Source organism: Loxodonta africana, chromosome 26, assembly GCF_030014295.1.
Source record: "Loxodonta africana isolate mLoxAfr1 chromosome 26, mLoxAfr1.hap2, whole genome shotgun sequence".
Classification (NCBI taxonomy): domain Eukaryota; kingdom Metazoa; phylum Chordata; class Mammalia; order Proboscidea; family Elephantidae; genus Loxodonta; species Loxodonta africana.
In genome coordinates, this window is record NC_087367.1 from 36,209,078 (window position 1) to 36,231,867 (window position 22,790).

The window sequence follows — 22,790 nt, forward strand, 5'->3', positions numbered from 1 at the left end:
CTTCTACCCACAAAGGAATGGGGGAAGTAGAGGTAAGTGAAAGCAGAGAAGCAAAAGTCACTGGAGGTTCTGAAACTGAGGAGGCTAGGAAGGGCCCTGCAGAGAGAGGGGTGCACATCTGTGCTGGGACCTACCAGAAATTTCCTCTTGACTCAGCCTCCAGAATAAAGCTGAATAAGAGGCAGCTGAAAGTGACCCTTGTTCCCTCGGCTCCAGCTCAGAGGTCTTGGGTGCACTTATGCCTGACCCTCCAGGACCCTGGAGGGGCTCAGATTTCACCCACAAGGGGTCTTCCTTGGTTCCTAGCCCAGAGTCTTGGGTGTAGTGGTGAGGACACCTGTATAAGAAACCAGAACATAATGTATAAAAAAAAATAGTGAAGAAAAATAACATAAACCATCACAAAGCGTGCCAGCCCTGTACTCAGCAGCTCTGCTCTGATGACCTGACCGGACAATGAAATGACCTTAATATGGGGTTCTAGACACTTTTCTGCCAATGCCTGCCTGGCCCCCATCTGCTCCTTGCACCACATTGCTGTGACAACTGTGGAAGGAATAGGAAGCACCAAGAGGAGGCTGCATCCTGTGCAGGTAACCAGAGGAAAGGAGGCTGTATTGTTAAGGTTCAAGCAGTTCTGCAGAGTCTCATCCCAAGGCTGCAGATGTGCTTGGGTTGTTGGGCTGTTTCACCATTTGTGCAAAGGAAGCATGTGGCCTGGCCCCCTCCCCTCCTCCTATAGGTGTTGTGAGACTGAAAGGGGAGGCACCTGAGTCTGAAGCTCCCTCCTGTGGCCAGGATGGACATAACATTGCATGACCCCAAGGAAACCAAGAGATTCACTGGCTCCGGTGGCCAGGGCAGTCAAGGGATGGGGGACAAGGGAACTTTCCTCACTTTAGGGCAGGAGTATGCTCAGGATACCCCTGTCCTTCCAAGATTCAAGATCCCAAATTCTTTTGTGCACCTTGATTAAAAAATCCCACCTACTCCCAGTTCCTTGGCATGGTAATTTCAATTTCACCTCTCACCTTCCACCCATGTGTAATACAAATGTGGATTGCGAGGCTACTACAGTCATTAAAATCAAACCCTTTGCCTTGGAGTTAATTCTGACTTATGGTGACCACGTGTGTTATAGGCTAGAACTGAGCTCCATAGGGTTTTCTTGGCTGTAATCTTTACAGAAGCAAATCTCCAGGCCTTTTTTCACAGCACTGCGGGGTGGATTGAACCACCAAGATTTAGGTTAGTAGATGAGCACAAATTGTTTGTGCCACCCAGAGACCTAAAATGCAGGTTAGAAAATGTTAAATAAGGTAATAAAGTCATATGAGTGTCTGACTAAGACTTTCTCCCTGATGATATAAGACCACCAGAAAATTGAGGAAACTCTGGCAGTAATCTTAGGGATTTTGTGGAGAGAAGTAGGATTCTCTTAGGTAAAGTGAAAACAAGGAGGGAATGGAAGCAGAACACTGTGGGAAGGAGAGACCATTGTTCCCAATACTTTTTGGGGAAGGAAACTGAGGCTGAGGATCTTTGGAGGATTACAATCACAGAGGGTGACAGAGCTAGGTCCAGGTCTGAACCCTCCCTTGGCCATTGGAGGAGACATGTCATTCAGAAGATGACACCTTCCATGGATACCTTACACGACATCTAGAGCCAGGATCTTCTGGTTGAGCAAGCTGGTTGTATTCCTTGGGAGAAGCATCTTGGATTAGTCATGTGAGGGTAGGGTGGGGTGGAGGTGGTATTGCTTCACCTCTAGAGCTTCATTTCTTAGGCTGGAGAAGAGGAAATAATTAAACCTGTCAAAAAAAAAATTTTTTTTAACCTGCAGGATGAGAGAGGGTTAATTAGGGCTTGTAATTTTCTTTGAAACAAAATTTGAAAGAAAATTTAAACACAGAGGACTTATCTATATAATCTGGTTAAACCTCCCCCCTTTTCAATGGTGCCAAGCCTTATCCTTTATGCAAATATTTTGGCTCCAAATAAGCTATACAGCCAGATTCCACTTCTCTTTGTCTACTTATTCAAGAAAAACATTAATTTTTCTCTTGGTTTCTGTGTTTTCACTACACTTTTTCCACATGATCCTCCCATCTCCATCTTAGCATCATGTGCTGGTTCCTCCTCTATTCAGCATCCAGTAGCTGGAGGGCTCCAGGGCTCTGGCCCCAGCTCCTTCCCTTCTTTATCTTCACACTTTCCCTAGGTGAGTTTAATACCATCTGTATCCCAATGGCACTCACATTTATGCCTTTAGCTGTGGCCTCTCCTCAGAAATTAGACTCATATTTCCACCTGCCTACTTGACATCACTATATGGTTATCTAATTTCAAACTTAATAAAACCCTATTTTTCCCACAAACTTTCTCCCCAGTCTTCCTCCATCTGAGATAATGGCAAAACTATCTACCCAGCTGCTCAAGACAAAAATCTAAAAGTCATCTTTGATTCTTCTCTTTCTTTCATATACTGCACCCAATCCATCAACAAGTAGTATCTATTGTACATACAAAACCTACAATGAAATGTTCATTTTCTCTCAGTTTCCACTATTACTACCTGGCCCAAGCTACCATCCTCCTTTTGCCTGTACCACTGTAATATCTTGGTCCCCCTGCTTCCAACTTTACCCACTACAACCCATTTCCCACTCAGCAACCAGAGTGATCACATCTTCCCTTGTAGGAGAGAATTGCCAAAAGCCATGGCTCCCAGTGTGGGTTCTGCACCCCTGGCATTGTCATGAGCATGTACACGTTGCTCCGGAATCAGCCTAAGCCTACTATCGAGGAGATTGAAGATGCCTTCCAAGGTATGGGTCTTCAGGCACAGCCTAGGAGACGGAATGGCAAGTAGAGCTCTGCAAGGGTCAGGGCAGAGCCTGGGTGAAAGTCAGGAATTGGGTATGAGTGCAAGGCACTGTTGTCTGGAGGAGAGACTTGGGCCACACCAAAGTGATGGCTAAGAAGGTTAGCTCTCTCTCTTTATTTGGAGAATGCTTGGGTAGTTTAGATCTTGGATCCACTGCCTCTGTGTTCATCTTCAAGAGTTGCTTTCCTATCCTCCCCCAGCATTGGGATGGGGTTGGCAGTGGGTGGCTGGCACAGGAGAACATTTGGGAAACTCTACAGAGGCTAGTGGTAGGGCTTCATTTCCTCTCAGATTTCACTAGAACAGGATTCTGCAGGGCAAAGGCTGCATATGAGGAAGGTGACCATGATTCTGAGCCATGGGAAGGGACTGGCTTCCATTTTGCCCTCTTCAAATGGGTGCAGACACTTGGACCATGTGTCTGTTCCCATGAATTAAATATAGAAGTTTCCTCATTCATTAACCATTTTAACCTATCATTTATTCAGTCAGCTTTATTAACCCGTACACTGTATAACATACAAGGGACACAGGGATGAAAGACACAGTTGCTCCTCTCAAGTTCACACTCTGATGGGTTGAGAGTTTATAATACTGTTTCATAAGTTCACTGATAAAACTATCACTAGGCACGTAAGAGTACTTGGAAGGGCACCTGCTCAGCCTGGATATGCTAGGAAGTCTTCCTGGAGGAAGCAATGATTGATGTGTTGAAGTCAGGAATACAAGGAGCAAGGCGGGTGGCGGGGAGGATGGGCTCCAGGCAGAGAAAACAATATGCAAAGTCGAGGTGGTAAAAGAGAGCACCAAATGGAGTAGTGAGAGAAACCACAAACCCCTAACTGCTCAGGGGCCTGCACTAACATTGTGACTTTTTCTTTGGCCCACAGGCAACCTGTGCCGCTGCACAGGCTACAGACCCATCCTGCAGGGCTTCCGGACTTTTGCCAGGGTAAGTGTGGGTCCCAGAACAGCTGTGGTCCTGCTGCCAAAGCAGCAACACCCAGGGCTCTCAGCTGGGTGGGGGGCCAGGGGTCCTCTGGACTATATAAGAGGAAAGAAACAAGATGGCCAGTTAATGGATCCTAATGCTGGGGACATTTGACATTGGGAATGGACTCTGCCATTGTTATTGAGGGAGGGGTTCTTACTGATAGCATGGGAACATTCTCGACAGTGAAGATTCCTGGAAGCTGGTTCCTGGAAGAGGCACGCTACCCAAGTGCCAACTTCCTCCAATGCCTTGGGGCTTGGCAGCTTTCCCCCACAGCCTGGCACACTTAGCCCATGACACAGGTGCTGAAAGTGACATTTAATAACAATATGTCTTGCTCAACACTTGCACCTTTCTTCCCTCTTCAGCTGCTTTCAGCAGTTGGCACTCCACTGAGGTTATGGCACTGATAATTAGAGCCCTCTAGACAGTTCATGTAACTCAGAGTAAGAAATCACAACCAGGGTTTGCAGGCATTGTGGTTATATGCACCCAGACGTGCACCTGCAATCTGGCAAGGAGGACAGAGGGCTGGCCTCTCCTTTTTTGGCATAATCTCCCAAGCCTTTACCTGACTCTCCAACTGGCTCAAGTCAATCCCGAATCTAATCAAATGATCTCATCTTAACTTGATTCTGGGTCGAGTTACAAATGCCTACACTTTTCACCGATCCTTAGGGTTGGTGCTGCAGAAGAAGGGCCTGGCAATCTGCTTCCATAAAGATTACAGCCGAGAAAACCCTATGGAACAGTTCTACTCTGTAACACACAGGGTCACCACGAGTCAGAATCAGCTTGATGGCAATGGATTTGGCTTTTTTTTTTTTTTTTTTTGGTTAGTGTTGGCACGTCATAAAATGCAGTGTTGTGTCTTGTCTAAGCCAAGAATGGGTGGGGCTGGAGATGGGGCCTTATAAGCACAGAAAACACCACATCCTGGTGAAAGCCGTGGATAATGAAGAACAAGCAGGTGTGGATTTAAAGGGAAACAAAAAGGATCGAAAGCATAGATTTGGAGCCTGAAGACCAGGGTTCAAGTCCCATTCCATCATTAAATAGATGCATGACCTTGGGCAAGTTTCTTTGTTTCTAAAATGAAAGTTATAATACTTTAATACCTGCCTTACAGTGTGAATGAAAATTAAATACTTCTTGTAAAGCCCTTAGAACAATGCCTGACACCTTTTAAGTATTCAATAAGTGGCAACTATAAATGATGATGCTGGTGCATTTCTCCCATTAGTCACTATTTGATCTTCATAAATTGTCCAGGCTCCTCAGAACCAGGGATTGTTCACCTTGCCCGTCTACTTATTTCACAGGAGGTTGCTGTAAGAGATAGGATCTAACCTGCCCTCCTGGTAGTATGCTCCTTTCCAGGTCTGAGTTTCATTATCATTAAAGTGGTTCCAATTTCACTGAATGCCCCTTCTCCCTCCCTCCCACTACTCACAACCCAGAGCAGAGCTCGTTGCTTCGAGCAGCCAGTTTACTGGCACACATTGTGCTGAGAAGCTCAGGAACATTACTCGATGGATGCTTCTAGGGGCCTTTATTCAGTCTATTTACTCTTATTTTAGACAAACTTGGTTTGTCCAGCTTTCCCATCCACAATACACACTAGAAAAATGTGAGGAGGGTCTGTTGAGGCAGACACACTTTCCAGGGCAAGAAATGACAATGTCCACCCAGCAGCAATGAAGGAAATAGAGGAGCCATAAAAACAGGCACAGAGTCTAAAAAAAAACTCAGGAGGCTCAGCCAATTGAGTAAAGTGGAAATCTCTGGAGGGGAAAATCAGCTTTATCTAAGCTTGGTAGACCTTGAAGGCAGTGACACATTATTGTACACCACAACAATGCATGCAGGAACTTGTCAATGAATTATCAGAAAAAAAGGTCAAGTAAAAATGCAATGGCACTTTAATTACCTGTGAAATGTGTCCTCCTTCCACCCCATCATGGCCAGGTGAGTGAGGCTGGTGCCTCAGTGTGTGCAGGTCCCTCATATTGCTTCTCTGAGGGCCTGGAAATTCCCCGTATCATTCCTTCTACAAGAAGAAAGATAATTTCCACACGGTTGAGAAGAGGCACCCTTCTCAAGGGAAACTCCATTTTTCTAAATATGGAGGGGGAGGGCGAGGTGGCAGTGGGCAGGACTGAAATACAGTAGCTCTGGGTACACAATGGAGAAGCTGTGAATGCAGGAGGGGTCTGAGAGCAGGGTAGTATGTGGCCAGAGGGTCAAGGCAAGAGGGGGGTTCTCACTTGGTGCCCTCACCTGACAGTGCTTACAAGTTCTCAGAGGCCACAGCTCTGACCTCCATGACTCTCTGATAGCTTTCTTGAGAAGACTAGTGAGTTGCAACGCACTTCTGGAAAATGCCTGCACTGAATGGTGTCACTCCTGGCTAATGTGCAGAAAGGCTGCTCCCAGCCTGCTCCTCCAGGATTCTCCTACTCTGGAAATGTGCCAGGGCTATGCCTGTGAGTTTTCCCATTTTTGCCCTTCAGCACAATTCCATGATTCTGAAGAATGACTCCTGCCTTCTTAGGGTGTATAAGCCAGGCTTGGCCAGGTGAACACGCCCCTTCCCACCCCTTCAGTGCCTCGGTTCTGGGAGGCAGCAACTCTGGACTTTTTACTGTTCTCTGCTGTTGGCAACCTGAGAAGTTCTGAGGAAGTCTTCTTCCTGTAGGTGATGGGTGATCATGCCTGTAGTGTTCCCCCAGAACAGGCCCACAGCAAGGAGCAAAGCCTGTTTAACTTTCTGGGAAGAAGTGCCTAATAGATAGTGGTGAGCCATAGGCCACACTGGATGAACACAACTCTGGGCCCAGTATTGGTCTTGAAATATCCTTGGCAGGCACCTCATAGAAAAGCCAGGCAAGGAGACACCCAGCCAACTGCCACAGAACCTGGCTGACCTAGATGTAGCAGAGTGCTCGGAGAACTGACGGGATTTGTCTTATAGAAACTCCCTAATGAAATGTCCCTGAAGAACAAAAATGAGGATAAAGATATGTTTTGATAAGGTATCATCTAGTTTTCAAAGGGAAATTTTCTTGAAATTAAAATTTTCTCTTGCTTCTAGAGGGGCATGGAGCCCTGGTGACATAGTAGTTAAGAGCTATGGCTGCTAAACAAAAGGTCAGCAGTTCGAATCCACCAACCATTCCATGGAAGCCCCGTGGGGCAGTTCTACTTTGTCCTATAAGATCGCTATGAGTCAGAATTGATTTGATGGCAACAGGTGTTTTTCTAGAGGGAGATCCTACTTGATTATCCTTGAGACATTTAATCTATATTAGACAACCAAGAGGTAATCTAGCAGAGGTCTCATCTGTATGCAGGGAGACAAGTGGGATGGGAGCAGAGGTCTTTACTCCTCCTACTGATGTTGGGGTATGCATCAGAGCTGAATTTCTCTGGATATTAATAATCTAGATTCTTTTAACTTCTGTGACAAGTCTGCAAATATCTTTATGTGAATGTTGGTTATCTCTCTAGGATGGTGGATGCTGTGGAGGAAAAGGGGCCAACCCAAATTGCTGCATGAACCAGAAGAAAAACCTCATGGTAAGGGGGCCCTTCTTTCCCTGCAGCCTGGAGGGCGATTTCAGACTCAGAGGAGTCAGTGGAATCTTTCCACTCCTGGCAGTGATGGCTGGAAAGGAAGGTGCAGGAGAGTCGGTTCTCCCCCATAATATGAGGGTGGTGCATTAACCCTGGGTCGTCTGGCAAGAGCTCCCTCTTCCTACTTCCCAGGAGCTCCCTGCCCTTCTTCCAGCCTGCTGGAGGCTGGGAACAAGCTTGCTTGGAGAAAGAACTAGTCAGTTCTACTTGGCATTAGAAAAGAGGATATACTGTGATATCCCTTGGTTCTTTTTCCTAGGAGGTCACTCTCTCTCCGTCTTTATTCAACCCAGAGGACTTCATGCCCCTGGATCCTACCCAGGAGCCCATCTTTCCCCCAGAGTTGCTGGTAGGTGATGCCTCAGGGAGAGGTTCGACCATGTCTCTGTGCCAGGAGCCCTTGGAGACCTGCTATATTTTCATACCACCAGGAACTTTGTGTCCTCTTTGTCATTTAGGTTTCAGCCTAGGTTTACCTTCCTCTCTCTGACACCCCTGATAGGTTAAGTCCCTCTGCTACGTACTCACAGAGTGTCCTATACTTCTCTCATTATACTTCATACTTAAAATTACTAATTTGATATATATGCTTCTTGCTAGATTATAAACACCATGAGGACAGAGACTGGCTAAACCTAATATGTAAGCCCCCAAGCAGCCTGTTCTTTAAGCAGTCCCTTTAATTAAAAAAAAAAGCTAGTTATATTCAAAGGACATAATTCCATGGTTTGCAGCTTTGTTTTATGGACATCTCTTGAACCCACTTTCCCACCTTCATAATTCTACTCATTTACTCTGTAATTATGGCAAGGAAATAATCAGCCAGCACTCAGAGAGTTTTCCAAGTGCAGATTTCTCAAAGGGGTGAAGCAGGTGAAGACTTCCTTGTGAGTTCAAAGGGCTAGAAAGAATGCCTTCAGAGCAGGCAACCATAACATCTTTCTCTGAACTGTGAAACCTTGAAAAAAATCATCAGTTGATTTGGGGCTGTCTTTCCCAGCCCAGCATCATCCCCATGCACAAGAATCAGGCCTTCTTTCAATTCTACTCTGACAGCTCTGTGTTCATCCCTTCCCACATCTTGTCCCCTGAGCCTCCTGGAGACAGTGTGTGGTAGCGTGAGGAGCCTGGGCTTTCTGCCAGGTGGGCTCAGGCCCACTCCTAGCTGAGTGGGCTTCGATGGGTCCCACAGCCTCCTCGATCCTCACATTCCTCCTTTGCCTGTGAAACCGGGGCTAACGATGCCTCCTTCACCCACGTCTTCTAAAAACTAAATGAAATAATGTATATAAAACCCCCACATATTTCCTGCCTCAAGGCATATTATTCAATTCCCTGATATATATCTCACCTGATATATATTTTAATTCTTAATTCAGTATTTAAAAAATCAGTAGAAGAGTTGATCCCATTGTGGACTTAAAATAATTCATCAGGGAATGGAAGTAGGAAGGAGATGGTGCAATAAGAAAACTACTTTCCCAGAGGCTGAAAGACGTTCCTCAAAAGCAGCTGCATTTTGAAGGGGAGCGTGTGACATGGATCCAGGCCTCAACCCTGAAGGAGCTGCTGGACCTCAAAGCTCGGTATCCTGATGCCAAGCTGGTGGTGGGGAACACAGAGATCGGTGAGAGCCTGGGGCCAGCCCTGGGGTTGGGGACCGGGTGTGTTGCTAGGATCTTTCCTATTGAGGATCCCCAGATGCTTGAATTCCTGCAAAGACCCCTGGCTTTGGAGTCACACAGACCTTGTTCAAACTCTTGCTGGCTGTGTGTCATCAGAAAAGTTCTTTCCTCTTCCCCTTGTTTTTCCTTTTCTTATTTGGGAATAGAAATCCCTGGGTGGTGCAAATGTTTAACTTGCTCAGCTGCTAACTGAAAGGTTGCAGGTTCAAGCACACCCAGAGGTGCCATGGAAAAAAGAACTGGTGGTCTACTTCTGAAAACTTAGCCATTGAAAAACCTATGGAGCACAGGTCTACTCTGATACACACGGGGCCGCTATGAGTTGGGATCAGCTTGATAGCCTCCTTCAGAGAATTCCTTTGAGGAACAAATGAGATCCTTTCATATTTGTGTACTTCTCTCCATAAGCATTTACTGAGTGCCAGCCATGAGCCAGGTACGAAGGGAGGGGCTAGGGATGCAAAGATGAGTTGGACATGGTTCCTTCCCTAGAGACTCTCCCAGTCTAAGGGAGGAGGAACTAATGTGGGTAAAGTGTCTAGGCCAGTACCTGACAGGGTTTTCATAGATGCCATTCTTGATGCATCCCTCCTTTTTGAGGGGTGATGAAACTCTATGCGGCAGCTCTACTCTGTCCTACAGGGTTGCTATGAATCAGAATCGACTTGACGGCAATGGGTTATGGGTGGTAAAAAGAGAGTAGATGTTCAAGTGTGACTGTGTTTGCGTTGCCTATGACTGTGATCACCTGCCCTGTGGGCATGACCACTTGGGGCATGGAGCCCACAACATGCAAACCAGATGGCTGAGGCCAGGGAGATTCAGCATGGGCAGCCCTCAGCCCTGGTGCTGGTAAGTGACAAGGAGAGATGGCAGAGGGCCCAGGTCCCTGCTAATCCTAATTTAGTTTCTAATCTTGTTTGGCCCATTTCCGCTTTTGCCCAGTGAGGACCCAGGGAAAGAATCATGGTATTTCTGAGATTGCTTTAAAGGACCTCTGGTTTGGGGATTGGGTGTCCAGCTTTCAGGAGACAGACCCCTGGGTCTAGTTCTAGAAGGAGCCGCGGACCTCTAGGTTCTGGTTGGATTCTCAGACACAGAGAGGAAGGCCTGGTTTGCTTCATGCTGACTGCACAGTGCCAGCTCCACCTTTGTGAGCACAGGCATGGTACACTGAGTTTTCAGGCACAGTATTATGACATACCAGGGTGGCAGGCTTGGCCATGAGATGTGCTGCAAGCGATGTGGTCCTCATGACCACCTCAAGACCTACAGCCGGTGTAGCCATGTCCCTAGGGTCCAAGGGTAGCATGAACTAAGGTAGAAGTAAGTGACCGGAAGGCTCTTAGGAGATATTTTGACATATGATGTATCCCTTGCCATGGGTCACACAATGTCAGATTCCAAAAGAAAGGATTTCAGAAAGATTTTATAACATCCACAAGCAGAAGTAATTTCTTAAGATCACTTCTATCTGTTCCACCCCCTCTTTCCTTATACATACAATGCAACTGTGTAACCACCTATAGCCACGGCGGTGGTTACAGGAAGTTTAGGGTAGAGAGAACCTTACCATCACTGACAATTTACTACCTCAATCTTCATTCTTTGTCCTGAAAGTTGATGTTCACACAGGCCAAACTCCGCAAAGCTGGGTCTACACTTCAGAAATTCTAACCAGCACATGGGGCGGAGGTTGCGTAGACTCTTTCTTGTGAACCTTTCCCATCTATAGCCCTGTTCTGTTGGCAGGCTGGGAGATGTGCTGTGTTAATCAGGTCTAAGGAACAGAGATGTATCTGTTTAACAGAGATTTCTAACTTGATTATCCAGGGAGGACAGAGCCAGATATAGATGAGTGGTCTCACAAAGCTACCACACCTTGAAGAATTCAGGCATATATTGGGGACCAGGAGGCAGACTGAAGTTCTATTTCTGAGTCAATTTTCTTTTATGTTTTAACATTAGACTTTTATATTATTATTATTGCTGTACCCCAACACTAATAATAACTGAAGTAGTGAAATTTGCCAATTATTAGCTGTATAAGCTGGGCAAGAAACTTAACCTCCCTGTGACCAGTTTTTTTCATTTGTAAAGAGGATAATCACAGTACCTGCCAGATAGGATTGCTGTGAGGATTAAATGTGTTAAAATATGTAAAGTGCTTAGAACAGTTCCTGACATACATTAATACCCTGTGTTTTCTTGATATTGTTATTATATTCACCACTCACATGTTAAAGTGAATTCAACTTTATCCCACTTGAATTCTGCTACGTTTTCTTGAGAAGAAAAGACATAGTTTTAGGGCTTGACACTCCAGAAAGTGTTCCTTATCCTGGGACACCCATGGAGCAGGTTATCTTTGTGAATACATCACACATTCTGTGTATAAAGGTGGAAAAAAAAAAAAGTGACCTGTTTATATAACAATGGGCCTATAGCTTCAGGCTTCTTGTTTCTCTCAAGGCATTGAGATGAAGTTTAAGAATAAACTATTTCCTGTGATCATCTGCCCAGCCTGGATCCCTGAGCTGAATTCAGTGGAGCACACACCAGAGGGTAAGGGAGGTTCGGGCTGAGCCCACAGGGGGGCTGATGCTGCGGATGGGTCACCAGGAGAGACCGTGGGTGCTGAGGAGCCTCCCCTTTGGCTCTTGCTGCTGCCTGCTCCTCTTGGAACCCACTCTGCACGGGAAGTGGGGGCACAGAGGGAAGGTGACTGTCTTTCCTCCACTGAGCACCCATGGTAGGCGCCACCAGGCAAGAGGCTGTGAGATTTCCAACAGTTGTTTTCAATCCTGGATACACATTAAAATCACCCATGGGGGGAAATGGGCAGTGCTTGGGTGCTTTTTAAATATGCCAGGATTTCATCCCCCGAGATCCTGATTTTATTGAGTTGAGAATCATTGGTTTAGGAAAAAGAATACTGGTGGTATGATCAAGAGGCCTGGGGTTGAGTTCTATCTCTTTTATTATCTGTGTGACATTGGGCAAGTCACTTACCCTCTCTGGGCCCTAATTGCCTCATATATACAAGGACATGAGTCCTCGTTCTGCCTTACTCAGGTTGCTGTAAAGGTTCATAGGAACTGTAGATGGAAGTGTTTTCTGAGCTTTAAGGGGGATTATTCTGAGCATGTGTTCCCAGGTATCTCCTTTGGAGCTGCTTGCCCCCTGAGCTCTGTGGAAAAGACTCTGGTGGATGCAGTTGCTAAGCTGCCTGCCTACAAAACAGAAGTGTTCCGAGGCATCTTGGAGCAGCTGCGCTGGTTTGCTGGGAAGCAGATCAAGTCTGTGGCGGTGAGTCCCTGTTCAGGGGCCCACAAGGCCCAGGGGGATAGCCTTCTATCAGAAGGCGGGACAGCCAGTCTAGCTTTTGCTGCAGACTCCTTCAGCCTAGGGGGCCTCAAACTTCAATGTGCTTAGAATTGTCTAGGGTGCTCATTAAAATGCACCTTCCTGAGCCCACCTGCAAAGATTCTAAGTATAGGGTGGAGCCCAAGAATCAGATTTTTAACAAGCCCCTCAGGTGATTCTTATGAAGGTGGTCCGTGGGCCACTCAGAAACACACCTGACCCTCAGGTTGGAGAGGTGGTGCTTCCCACCTCTCTCTACGTGTACTTGGCTGATGCTGTCAGAGAGTGAATAAGAGCTCTGTTAGGAAGAAACCAAACTAAGGAAGGGATTTTACTTTCAGAGTTGGGGGGGAGCAGAAGTAGGGCCCCCTGGAGGAGGGAAGGATTCACCTCTTGACTGCTCACAATAAGCCTTCAGACTAGCTCTGAAATTCTCCATTAACACATGGTGTTCACAGACCCTGTGCCTTCCGAGGCTCATACCAACTTGTGTTGAGAAGAAAGCTAAGCTATCCCTTCCACTCCATTCTTGCATTATTTTCTTAATTTTATGGCGGGGGGGGGGTGGTTTATCCACTCTCATTCCCCTCCTCCTCCCCCAAACACCCACCACTTCTGTTTATAGATGAGGAAGGTTTTACTGAGTTCCCTAGTTCTACAAGAATCTACTTCCGAGAAAGATTTTGTTTCCATTGTGAAACTCATTTTCTTCCTGCTTTTTTATAATGAGGACCCTGTACCTGATTCTTATATTTTTTGCCAAGTTTCCAGGAAGTTGTGATCCAAATAGGATTAAACTGTTCATCCTTAACGCTTCCTTCTCTTTTCCTTGATCTTTATCTTCTATTTCAATTTTACTAACCCTATATGTCCTCTGTGATAAACCACCTCAATATTTTCAGAAAAATGCTTGAGTGAAACTGGGTAAAAAAAAATTAAAGCGGTTTGCTGCAGTTTACCAACTGGTATATGTTGGAGCTGGGACTTAATCCCAAGTGTTCTGATTTCAAGTGTTATATATTTCCTGGGTACCCAAATTCTTCCTTACTAGTCTTGTGTCTATAGGGGTGTGGGTCCTTGGGGATCTTCCTTCAGCAGGTGTCACCCACCTGCCCATGTTCAGGAGCAAACTGTGTGAGCAAGGGAGCCTTGGGGTGGGCTCTTACTTCATACTCTGTACTTGTTCTAGTCCGTTGGAGGAAATATCATCAATGCCAGTCCCATCTCCGACCTCAACCCTGTGCTCATGGCCAGCGGGGCCAAACTGACCCTTGCATCCCGAGGTGAGTTGCCTGATGCAGAGGTCAGGAAAGAGGGGCTTGGTGGAGAAAAATCTCTTGCAATAAATAGGTTGTTTTCTGGAGAAGCAGAGCCCAGAATTCAGTGATCCAGCTGTCCTAAGGCCTGGATCCAGGGGAGCTGCAAGGGGTTTGCAGCCAAGCAGGTTGAGGGCCAGAAGAACTGGGCCATCTCCTTATGAACAATTCACAACAGTTTCTGCTACCTAGGTGCCTGATCTAGTGGCGTGCTGAAGCCAGCTCATGATGGCTCATGGGAGCTGATTATTAGATTTTTAAGAACTCTGCGAACAGGTTGCTAACCACAGCCATTCTTAAAAATTAAATTATATAAACTAACAAATAAATTATATTTAAAAATACATTAAAAAAAAAGCTGAACACCTTTTCCTGGGTCGGAGGTTCCCCAAGACCACCCGCTAGTTTGATAATTCACTAGGAGTATCCACAGGACTCAGCATATAGTCATCCTCAGGGCTATGATTTATTGCAGAGAAAGGATACAGAGCAAAATCAGCAGAGGAAAAAAGTGCATGAAACCAGGCACAAACTTCCAAAGTCCTCTCCCTGTGGAGTCACTCAGGATGCACTTATTCCCCCAGTAACAAGTCATGGCAATGTGTGTGAAATTTTTTTATCAAGGAAGCTCATTAGAGACTCAGCATCCATCATTTTTATTGGGGCTGATCATATAGGCACTCTCTGTCTGGCACGTACCAAAACTCCAGACTCCCAGAAGGAAAGAAAGTGTTCAGCATAAACTGTATTGTCTTCACAAACACTTCAGGCACAATGAGCCTCTTTTATCACTTCTGGGAATTATGGGATCCCTCCCAAAAGGAAAGTTTCCCGACGCCAGCCAAGGGGCAACAACATAAGCAGGACTTTCAAAGGATAGCAGTCGGTCCTGCTGTGTTACGTCTTTTCTGCACTCTTCCCAACTTCACACTCAGTGACATCACTTTGGCAGCTTGAAAATGGCTATGGAGTATTTATACCACCAAAAAACCAAACCAAAACAAATCCGTTGCCACTGAGTCGACCCCGACTCATAGCGACCCTATAGAAACTAGTAAAGGCTACAAACCCATTAAAACCCTTTGCTACTGAGTCAATTCCTACTCATAGCAATTGACCCTATAGAATAGGATAGAACTGCACAATAGGGTTTCCAAGGAACAGCTGGTGGATTCCAACTGCTGACCTTGTGGTGAGCTGCTAACCAGTGCGAAACCAGGGCTTCAAACGTTAGAATCCAGGGCTTTTTCTTTCAAAGCACCATCTTTTAAATGTTTACCAGTACACTATCGCTGACTGGACTTGGCTGGCCCTATTTGTGCCAGTTGCCCCCTCTGACTGTGAACATCAGAGACCAGCATGAGGAATACCACCAATGGGTTTTCCTATGCTCCCAACATGGTCCTTCACATGAGTTCTGTTCATTTTTTTTTTCTCTCTATACAGGCACCAAGCGAACCATTCAGATGGACCACACATTCTTCCCTGGCTACAGGAAGACCCTGCTAAGTCCGGAGGAGATACTGCTTTCCATAGAGATCCCCTTCAGCAGAGAGGTGAGATGTTGTCAGGAACTAGCCCAAATCTACTCCTACTTCTGCCAGGCTTGAAAGTCTGCCTCAGGGACCAATGTCAGCATCTTTGAATTTTGCCTCAACCGTACTTCTCTCTGGACAGTGGGAAGTTGCATGGTATGGTGCAAAGAACAAAGACTAAGAAATAGGACAGCTAGATGTGTGATCCCGGGCAAGTCATTTCACCTTTCTGAGCTTGTACTTCCACATCTGTAAAATGGAAACAATGTTACCTACCATGCAAGTCATTGTGAAGACTGAAACAAATAGTTCCTAGGGTTCCTAGCACATGCCTGGAAGCCAGTGGAGATCACCAGCTGGTAGCAAACAACACAATTCCAAGAACCCCTCAGCTGCCAAGTCTCCCTGCCCCTTGTCAGAAGAGCCTATTTCCATATGGTGAAGAATGCAGGTGTGTTGAATGGAGAGGCGCCCTGTGAATCAGGCCCTCACGTGCTGACTTTGGGCTGACAAAGTGTTTATTGACTGGCCTTGCTCTGGGCTAGCTCTGATGGATTTCTGCCTCATGAGCAGATTTTACGACCTGTTTGGACAGGTCTGGGCGCTGCTGACTGCCTTGTTCTTGTTCCTCGGGACCTGTGGTGGCTTGGTCTAGTGTGATTCTTCTCTCAGCAGCTCAAGATATGGTTCCATGATGTGCCTTTTTAGAAAAATGATCTAGGAGAGTCTTGGGATCCAGCTATAAAGGATTAGAATTAAGGGCTCCTGTATTTATCACAGCTAGTGTGTTTTACAAGTCATGCTTTGCTCTTTCTAACTTTGACCTCCTTAATTAGAATGCTAATTAAATCAAAGCAATTATGCCCCGAGGTTGTTTCTTCATGATTGTCTACCTTGTCCTCATAGACCATTTGGAGCAGTGGTTCTCAGAATCTTGGATTTCACAAATCAGTAAAATTTATAAAACATTATAAAGTGGGAGCAGGGGAAGAAATGGGCATGGCAATGTCCAGTTTCTATTTAGCCAGGTAAGGACATTCACAGGCCCAGAAACAAAACTTGACTTTCTACTTCACTATTATTTCATAAAAGATTAAAAAACAAAAAACGGTTGCCATTAATTTGACTCCAACTCATGGTGACCTTGACTCATGGTGACCCCATGTGTGTCAGAATAGAAATGTGCTCCACAGTGTTTTCAAAGGCCGAGTCTTTGGAAGTAGATTATCAGGACTCTCTTCCAAGGTGCCTCTGGGTGGACTTGAACCTCCAACCTTTTGGTTAGCAGCAGAGTGTATTAACCACTTTCACCTCTCAGTTTAATACCCAGAATTAGGAGTACTTCCTTGAGAAAGGACAGTTTTGGTGACCTGATACGGGCATTTCATGGCACCCCAGTGGAAATGCTGCCATGGACTGGCACAATGTGAGCATCTGGGAACCTCTGTTCAGAACCAAGTCTAAACTCTGGGCTCATTGTCCCAGGCCCACTCTTGACACCCAGGAACCCGAACTAGCTTTAGCATCAGGACAGTCTCAATGGCTTCTTCAAAGAAAAGCCCATGGCCATTCTGAGACTTAACCAGTAGGCTTCGTTGTGCTTCTCCAACAGATCTCCCTTCCTTAAACCTCCTGTCTTTGGCTTTAATCAGAATTTTGCTGTTGCAGGATGAGTTCAAACCTCAAAAATAACCTGACCAGGAAAGGGCTGGAAGTCCAATGGTTCTTACCTGGAAAGTAACTCACACTCTCCACATACACCCCCAAAGACAGACCCTGGCTGGGCCCCAGAGGAAAAATATGTTCAAAGCACAAAGACAGCTGTTGTTTCATATGGTGATACTTTCAGGAAGCAAGATTTCTAAAAGTAGACAACAGACTGGTGAGAGGGACAGGTTTGGAGAGAGCACCTTTGAAGGTCGAAAGCTGAGGGTGTGTTTTCAAACACGTCTTTTTCATCAGATGGTCTCTGCTTGAGGAGTAGTGAAGCTGGCAGGTGCTTTGGCACAGCCTCCTGAGATGTCAGCAGCATGGCCTCTAACACTGGGCACCATGAAGGGGGAGGACACAGGGAGCTCTGAAGAACCCTTGTCAAGGTGTTTTCTCCCTTTCCTATGTGTTTGCTTAGTAGAGGTCACATAGGTCTGCTTTGGCCCTGACTTCCAGCTTTCCTGACTAATAGGAAAAAATCTTGACTATTTCCCAGCTTCTGAGAATGTCATCTGGAAGTTCTCCCTAAAACTGTGATAGTCAGTCATGCCTTGATCTCTGCTTCCTAATACCAGCTCCCCCACTGATTTGAGATTGTATTATCCTTACTTCACCTCATCTTACCTCACCTCATAGCTCACCATTCAGGTTCACCATTTGCAGTCCTTACGCAACAAGGTAGGAAACAGATATCTTTCTGTTTTTTTTCAGGGTGAGTTCTTGTCTGCATTCAAGCAAGCCTCTAGGAGAGAGGATGACATTGCCAAGGTGACCAGTGGCATGAGAGTTCTATTTAAGCCAGGAACATTAGAGGTAAAGGAACTGGCCATTTGCTATGGCGGAATGGCTGACAGAACCATCTCAGCCCTCAAGACCACTCGGAAGCAGCTGTCAAAGTAAGAACTAACAACAAGATAAAAACTGTTACTACTGCTGTGGCTCCTACCAGTATTACTACTACTACTATACTACTTTTGCTTCTACTACTACTGTTACTATTGCTACTACTACTTCTGCTTCTACTATCACTCTTACAACTCTACTATTAATTACTGCTACTATAGCTGTTGTTACTACGTTGTTACTACTAGTGTTATACTAGTAATATTATTGTTCCTGCTACTGTTATTGTTATTAATGTTACTACTATTACTGCTGCTGCTACTACTACTGTCATTACTACTGCTACTCCTATTACTATGGTTACTATACGCCAGGTGCTGTACCAAACACTTCACTGGTATTATCCTACATAATCCTTACAAGAACCGTAAAGGATAGATAAAGCTTAGCTTTGGAGTTTAGCTCCTTGGGTCCAATTCTGGCTCCAACACTTACCAGATGGGTAGCATAAGTCAAGTTACTTAATCTCCCTATGTCTCAGTTTTCTCACTGGTAAAAGGGACATAAGAATAGTACCTACTACACTTCTTAATTTAAATCAAAAGTGATGATTCATATACAGGACTTAGGACATTGCCTAACATATTGTATCCCACTCCGGACAGGACTACCTGGAAACCATGGTGGCTTAGTGGTTAAGAGCTATGGCTGCTAACCCAAAGGTCGACAGCTTGAATTCACCAGGAGCTCCTTGGAAACCCTATGGGGCAATTCTACTCTATCCTATAGGGTCACTATGAGTCAGAACCGACTTGACAGCAAAGGGTTTGGTGTTTTTGGTTTTTATTATTTTGTGATCTTTTTTACTGTCTCTATTTTTAAAGGTGAGGAAAGTGAGAGTCAAGGAGGTTAAGTAACTTGCCTAAAGTTACATAACTATATCTGAGCCTAACTTTGAATGGAGTTTCATATGACTGCAAGGCCCTGCACACCACTGCTCCACACAAGGTATCATCTGGGGACGGATGGACATGCTGAGCTATACTCTGCTCTCTGGCAGGTTCTGGAATGAGAGTCTGCTGCAGGATGTGTGTGCAGGCCTGGCAGAGGAGCTACATCTTCCTCCAGATGCCCCTGGAGGCATGGTGGAGTTCAGGCGCACCCTCACTCTCAGCTTCTTCTTCAAGTTCTACCTGACGGTGCTTCAGAAGCTGGGCAAAGAGGACTCTGAAGATGTGAGTGAGGTGGCCAGGCCAGATACAGATTTTCTGTAGCACTTTGGTTTGGGGATTTAGGAAGCTGGTCTGGGTTCACTGTTTATCCACGTTGTAAACTTGCTCCTCTCCTCTGGAAGCCTCAGGGCAAGGGGGCAGAGACAAGGAGCATAGCAAAGACAGCCACCAGAGATGGGAATTGGCTGGCTGCCTGAGAGGCTGGGAGTTGGGGGAACATGGGCCGTTGTCCTGGCTATGTCATTACCTTGTCTTCATTACTTGAATATACCTCAGCTGTATGATCTGCAAAAGGGGGTAGGGAACAAGACGTCTAGGAGCCCTTTTAGTAGTGTAGCTGACATAACTGTGTGATGGGGAAAGTGGGGCTGCTACAGCCAGGAGGACATATGTGTGTGGGCCCTGGTAGGGGTCTGCATTCAGAAGAGGCCACTGGCAGAGACAGAGCCCAGCTATTGGGATCTGATAGCACCTAACATCAGCTAGGGGTGACACAGATGGTTAACACTCTCAACTGCTAACCAAAAGGTTAGAGGTTCGAGTATACTCAGAGGCACCTCAGAAGAAAGGCCTAGCAATCTACTTCTGAAAAACCCAGCCATTGAAAACCCTATGGAACACAGTTCCACTGTGATACCTATGGGGTTGCCAAGAGCTAGAATGGACTTTAACTATCATCTGCTAAAATTGTACTACTCAATAGGTACCAGTCTAACATGGGAGAGAATGCTGTCAATAAAAGCCAACCTAGTGTGACCGGTAAGGAGCTCTGGTGGTGCTTTGGCTAAAGAGCTAGGCTGTTAACCTAAAGGCCAGTGGTTTGAACCCACCAGCCACTCCATGGGAGAAAGATGTGGCAGCCTGCAGCCTTGGAAATCCTATAGGACAGTTCTACTCTGTCTTTATAGGTAGCTATTTCATTTTACTTGAACCCATAATAAACACCCATGGAATCAGCAGTCAAGAAATCAACATATTGCACTGGGCAAATCTGGTGCAAAAGACCTCTTTAAAGTGTTAAACAAAGACGTCACTTTGAGAACTCAAAGCCATGGTGTTTCCAATTGCCTCATATGCATGCTAAAGCTGGGCAATGACTAAGGAAGACTGAAGAAGAACTGATGCATTTGAATTATTTCGTTGGAGAAGAATATTGAGTATTCCAAGGACTGTGAGAAGAACTAGCAAATCTGTCTTGGAAGAAGTACAGCCAGAATGCTCCTTAGAGGCAAGGATGTTGAGGCTTCTTCTCACATACTTTGGACATGTTATTAGGAGGGGTCAGTCCCTGGAGAAGGACATCACGCTTGGTAAAATGCAGGGTCAACGAAAAAGAGGAAGACCTTCGACAAGATGGATTGATACAGTGGCTGCAACAATGGGCTCAAGTATAGCAATTGTGAGGATGGCACAGGACTGGGCAGTGTTTCATTCTATTGTACACAGGGTCACTGTGAGTCAGAACTAATCTGATGGCGCCTAACAACAACAACATAAGTTGGAATTGACTCTACAACAATGGACTTGGTTATTTTTATTGTGAGAGGTGAGGAAACTGAGTGTGGCAGGAGCATAAAGGGAAGGCTTCCTGGATGCTGGGATAGGAAAGCCAACGCCCTTCTTTAAAAGCAATAGTAATGCTTATTTTTTCTGATTATAAAAGCCATATGAACTTAATTTGGAAAAGTTTAAAAATATAGAGTTGTATAAAGAAAAAAAAATTATCCCCACTCTCAGTTCCCAGAGGAAACCAGTGTTAATATTTTAGTTTATTCCTCTGAACCAGTTTCCTACATTTATCCATCCATTTATCTGTCTGCCCTCTCTCTCTCTTTCTACCTGTTCTTCCATCCATCTATCAATCTATCTATCATCTTCCTATATACTGACCTGGGTATATTGATATCTACACAGATTTGGGATTTTGATGCATATAAAAAGAAATCATTTGTATCAAATTGATTCCGATTCGTGGCAACCCCATGTGTGTCTGAATAGAGCTGCTCCATAGTTTTCAAGGCTGTGGCCTTTCAAAAGTAGAAAGCCAGGCCCTTCTTCCAAGGTGCCTTGGATGGACTTTAACCTCCAACTGTTTGGTTAGCTGCCAAGTGTGTTAACCATTTGCAGCACCCAAGGATTCCATGCTGCCTATAGAGCTTTGTATTTCCCCTTCTCAGTTGAGATTACATTGTAAACGTTTCCCATATTGTTAAATATTTCCTGTAGGATTGAGGAGGGCAAGGGAAACTTTCCCAAGAAGGCTAGGGGAGAAGAATGTTTCCAAAGGAGAGAGCAACATGCATACATCCAGGAGCGAGAGAAACAGCTTGGCATGTTGGAGGAAGTATGAGCCATTCATTATGCAAGGTGAAGGGGTGGTTGAAGATGAAGCTGAAGGTGTTATTAAATGCTTAGCTCTCTATTTGGGTGTAGACATAGATCCAGCTAGTACGCAAAGGAGTGTAAAATGAGGAGATGAGGTGGACGATTGTCACTTTTATCACTTGGGGATAATGAAGAGAACAGAAATAGAAGTATAGTCATGGTTACCTGTTCTGTGTTGCCTCCACAGAAGTGCAGCAAACTGGACCCCACCTTTGCCAGTGCCACTTTACTCTTTCAGAAAGATCCCGCCACCAACATCCAGCTTTTTCAAGTGAGTAGCAGAGAGCATGTGGTTAATATCAGGGGCCTTTGCAGGTCACATTTTCCTGAATAACAAATGATGCTGACCACTGGTGAATGACCAACTTGAATGGTATATATGTGCATAAAACTACTTGCCCCTACTAGGAAAATATCCAATGAAGAAAATGGGCATCATATTGATATCAATATAGATATCCCTCTCCTTCTCCCCCTCATTTGTCTAAATTTGTCTCTTGGGATTAGACTCCTAGCATCACTTGTTCCTTAAATAAAAACAACATTTTCCATCTTCTGTTTTCTGGCCTCTCTTTGGGGCTAATACACAATACCAGAAGTCCTCTTCAGCACTTAAAAAAAGGAACTTTTTGAGGAATACTAGGTGAAGGGTCAGCAAACTTTTCCTCTAGAGGACCAGATAGCAAATATTTTAGGTTTTACAGGTCATACTACTTTTACAACTACTCAACTCTGTGATTGTAGTACAAAAACAGCCAAAAACAATACATAAATGAATGAGTGTGGCTGTGTTCCAATAAAGCTTTATTTAGGTAGTAGACCATGTTTGGCCCATAGGCCAACTCCTGCCCTAGAGTGTAATGGTTGTAAGCGAAGACTCTGGGATCTGACTACCTGGATTTGAATCCAAACCCTGCCATTTTGTAGCTGTGCAAATGTGGACAAATTAAAACCCTCTCTGTGCTTCTTGAGCAAATTAATTACCTTCACTTGCAAATGGAGGTAATGATACTACTCGTTTCATGGGGTGGTTTTGAGGATTAAATGAGTTACTACAAGTAGATTGCTTAGAATATTTCCTAGCACACTGTCAACACTCAATAACTATTAGAGGTATTAATATTACTTTGAAAAACAAACAAAAACTGACTTTTTATCATAGTTAATAAATTTTATAAAAAGTTTGGAAAGTACAAAA

General features: G+C 45.1%; 1 protein-coding gene across 1 annotated transcript in view; it reads left to right on the forward strand.

Annotated features, from left to right (window-relative positions):
• The window catches only part of XDH (xanthine dehydrogenase), a 96,963-nt gene that overhangs the window by 11,816 nt on the left and 62,357 nt on the right, over positions 1 to 22,790 (forward strand). Inside the window, exons 4-16 of the mRNA XM_003416059.4 lie at positions 485 to 593; positions 2,705 to 2,831; positions 3,781 to 3,842; positions 7,395 to 7,463; positions 7,783 to 7,869; positions 9,006 to 9,147; positions 11,678 to 11,770; positions 12,363 to 12,514; positions 13,761 to 13,854; positions 15,334 to 15,443; positions 17,844 to 18,028; positions 19,036 to 19,210; positions 21,780 to 21,863. Coding sequence (XP_003416107.2) covers positions 485 to 593; positions 2,705 to 2,831; positions 3,781 to 3,842; positions 7,395 to 7,463; positions 7,783 to 7,869; positions 9,006 to 9,147; positions 11,678 to 11,770; positions 12,363 to 12,514; positions 13,761 to 13,854; positions 15,334 to 15,443; positions 17,844 to 18,028; positions 19,036 to 19,210; positions 21,780 to 21,863 — 1,489 coding nt within the window. The remainder of the gene's footprint in view (positions 1 to 484; positions 594 to 2,704; positions 2,832 to 3,780; positions 3,843 to 7,394; positions 7,464 to 7,782; positions 7,870 to 9,005; positions 9,148 to 11,677; positions 11,771 to 12,362; positions 12,515 to 13,760; positions 13,855 to 15,333; positions 15,444 to 17,843; positions 18,029 to 19,035; positions 19,211 to 21,779; positions 21,864 to 22,790) is intronic.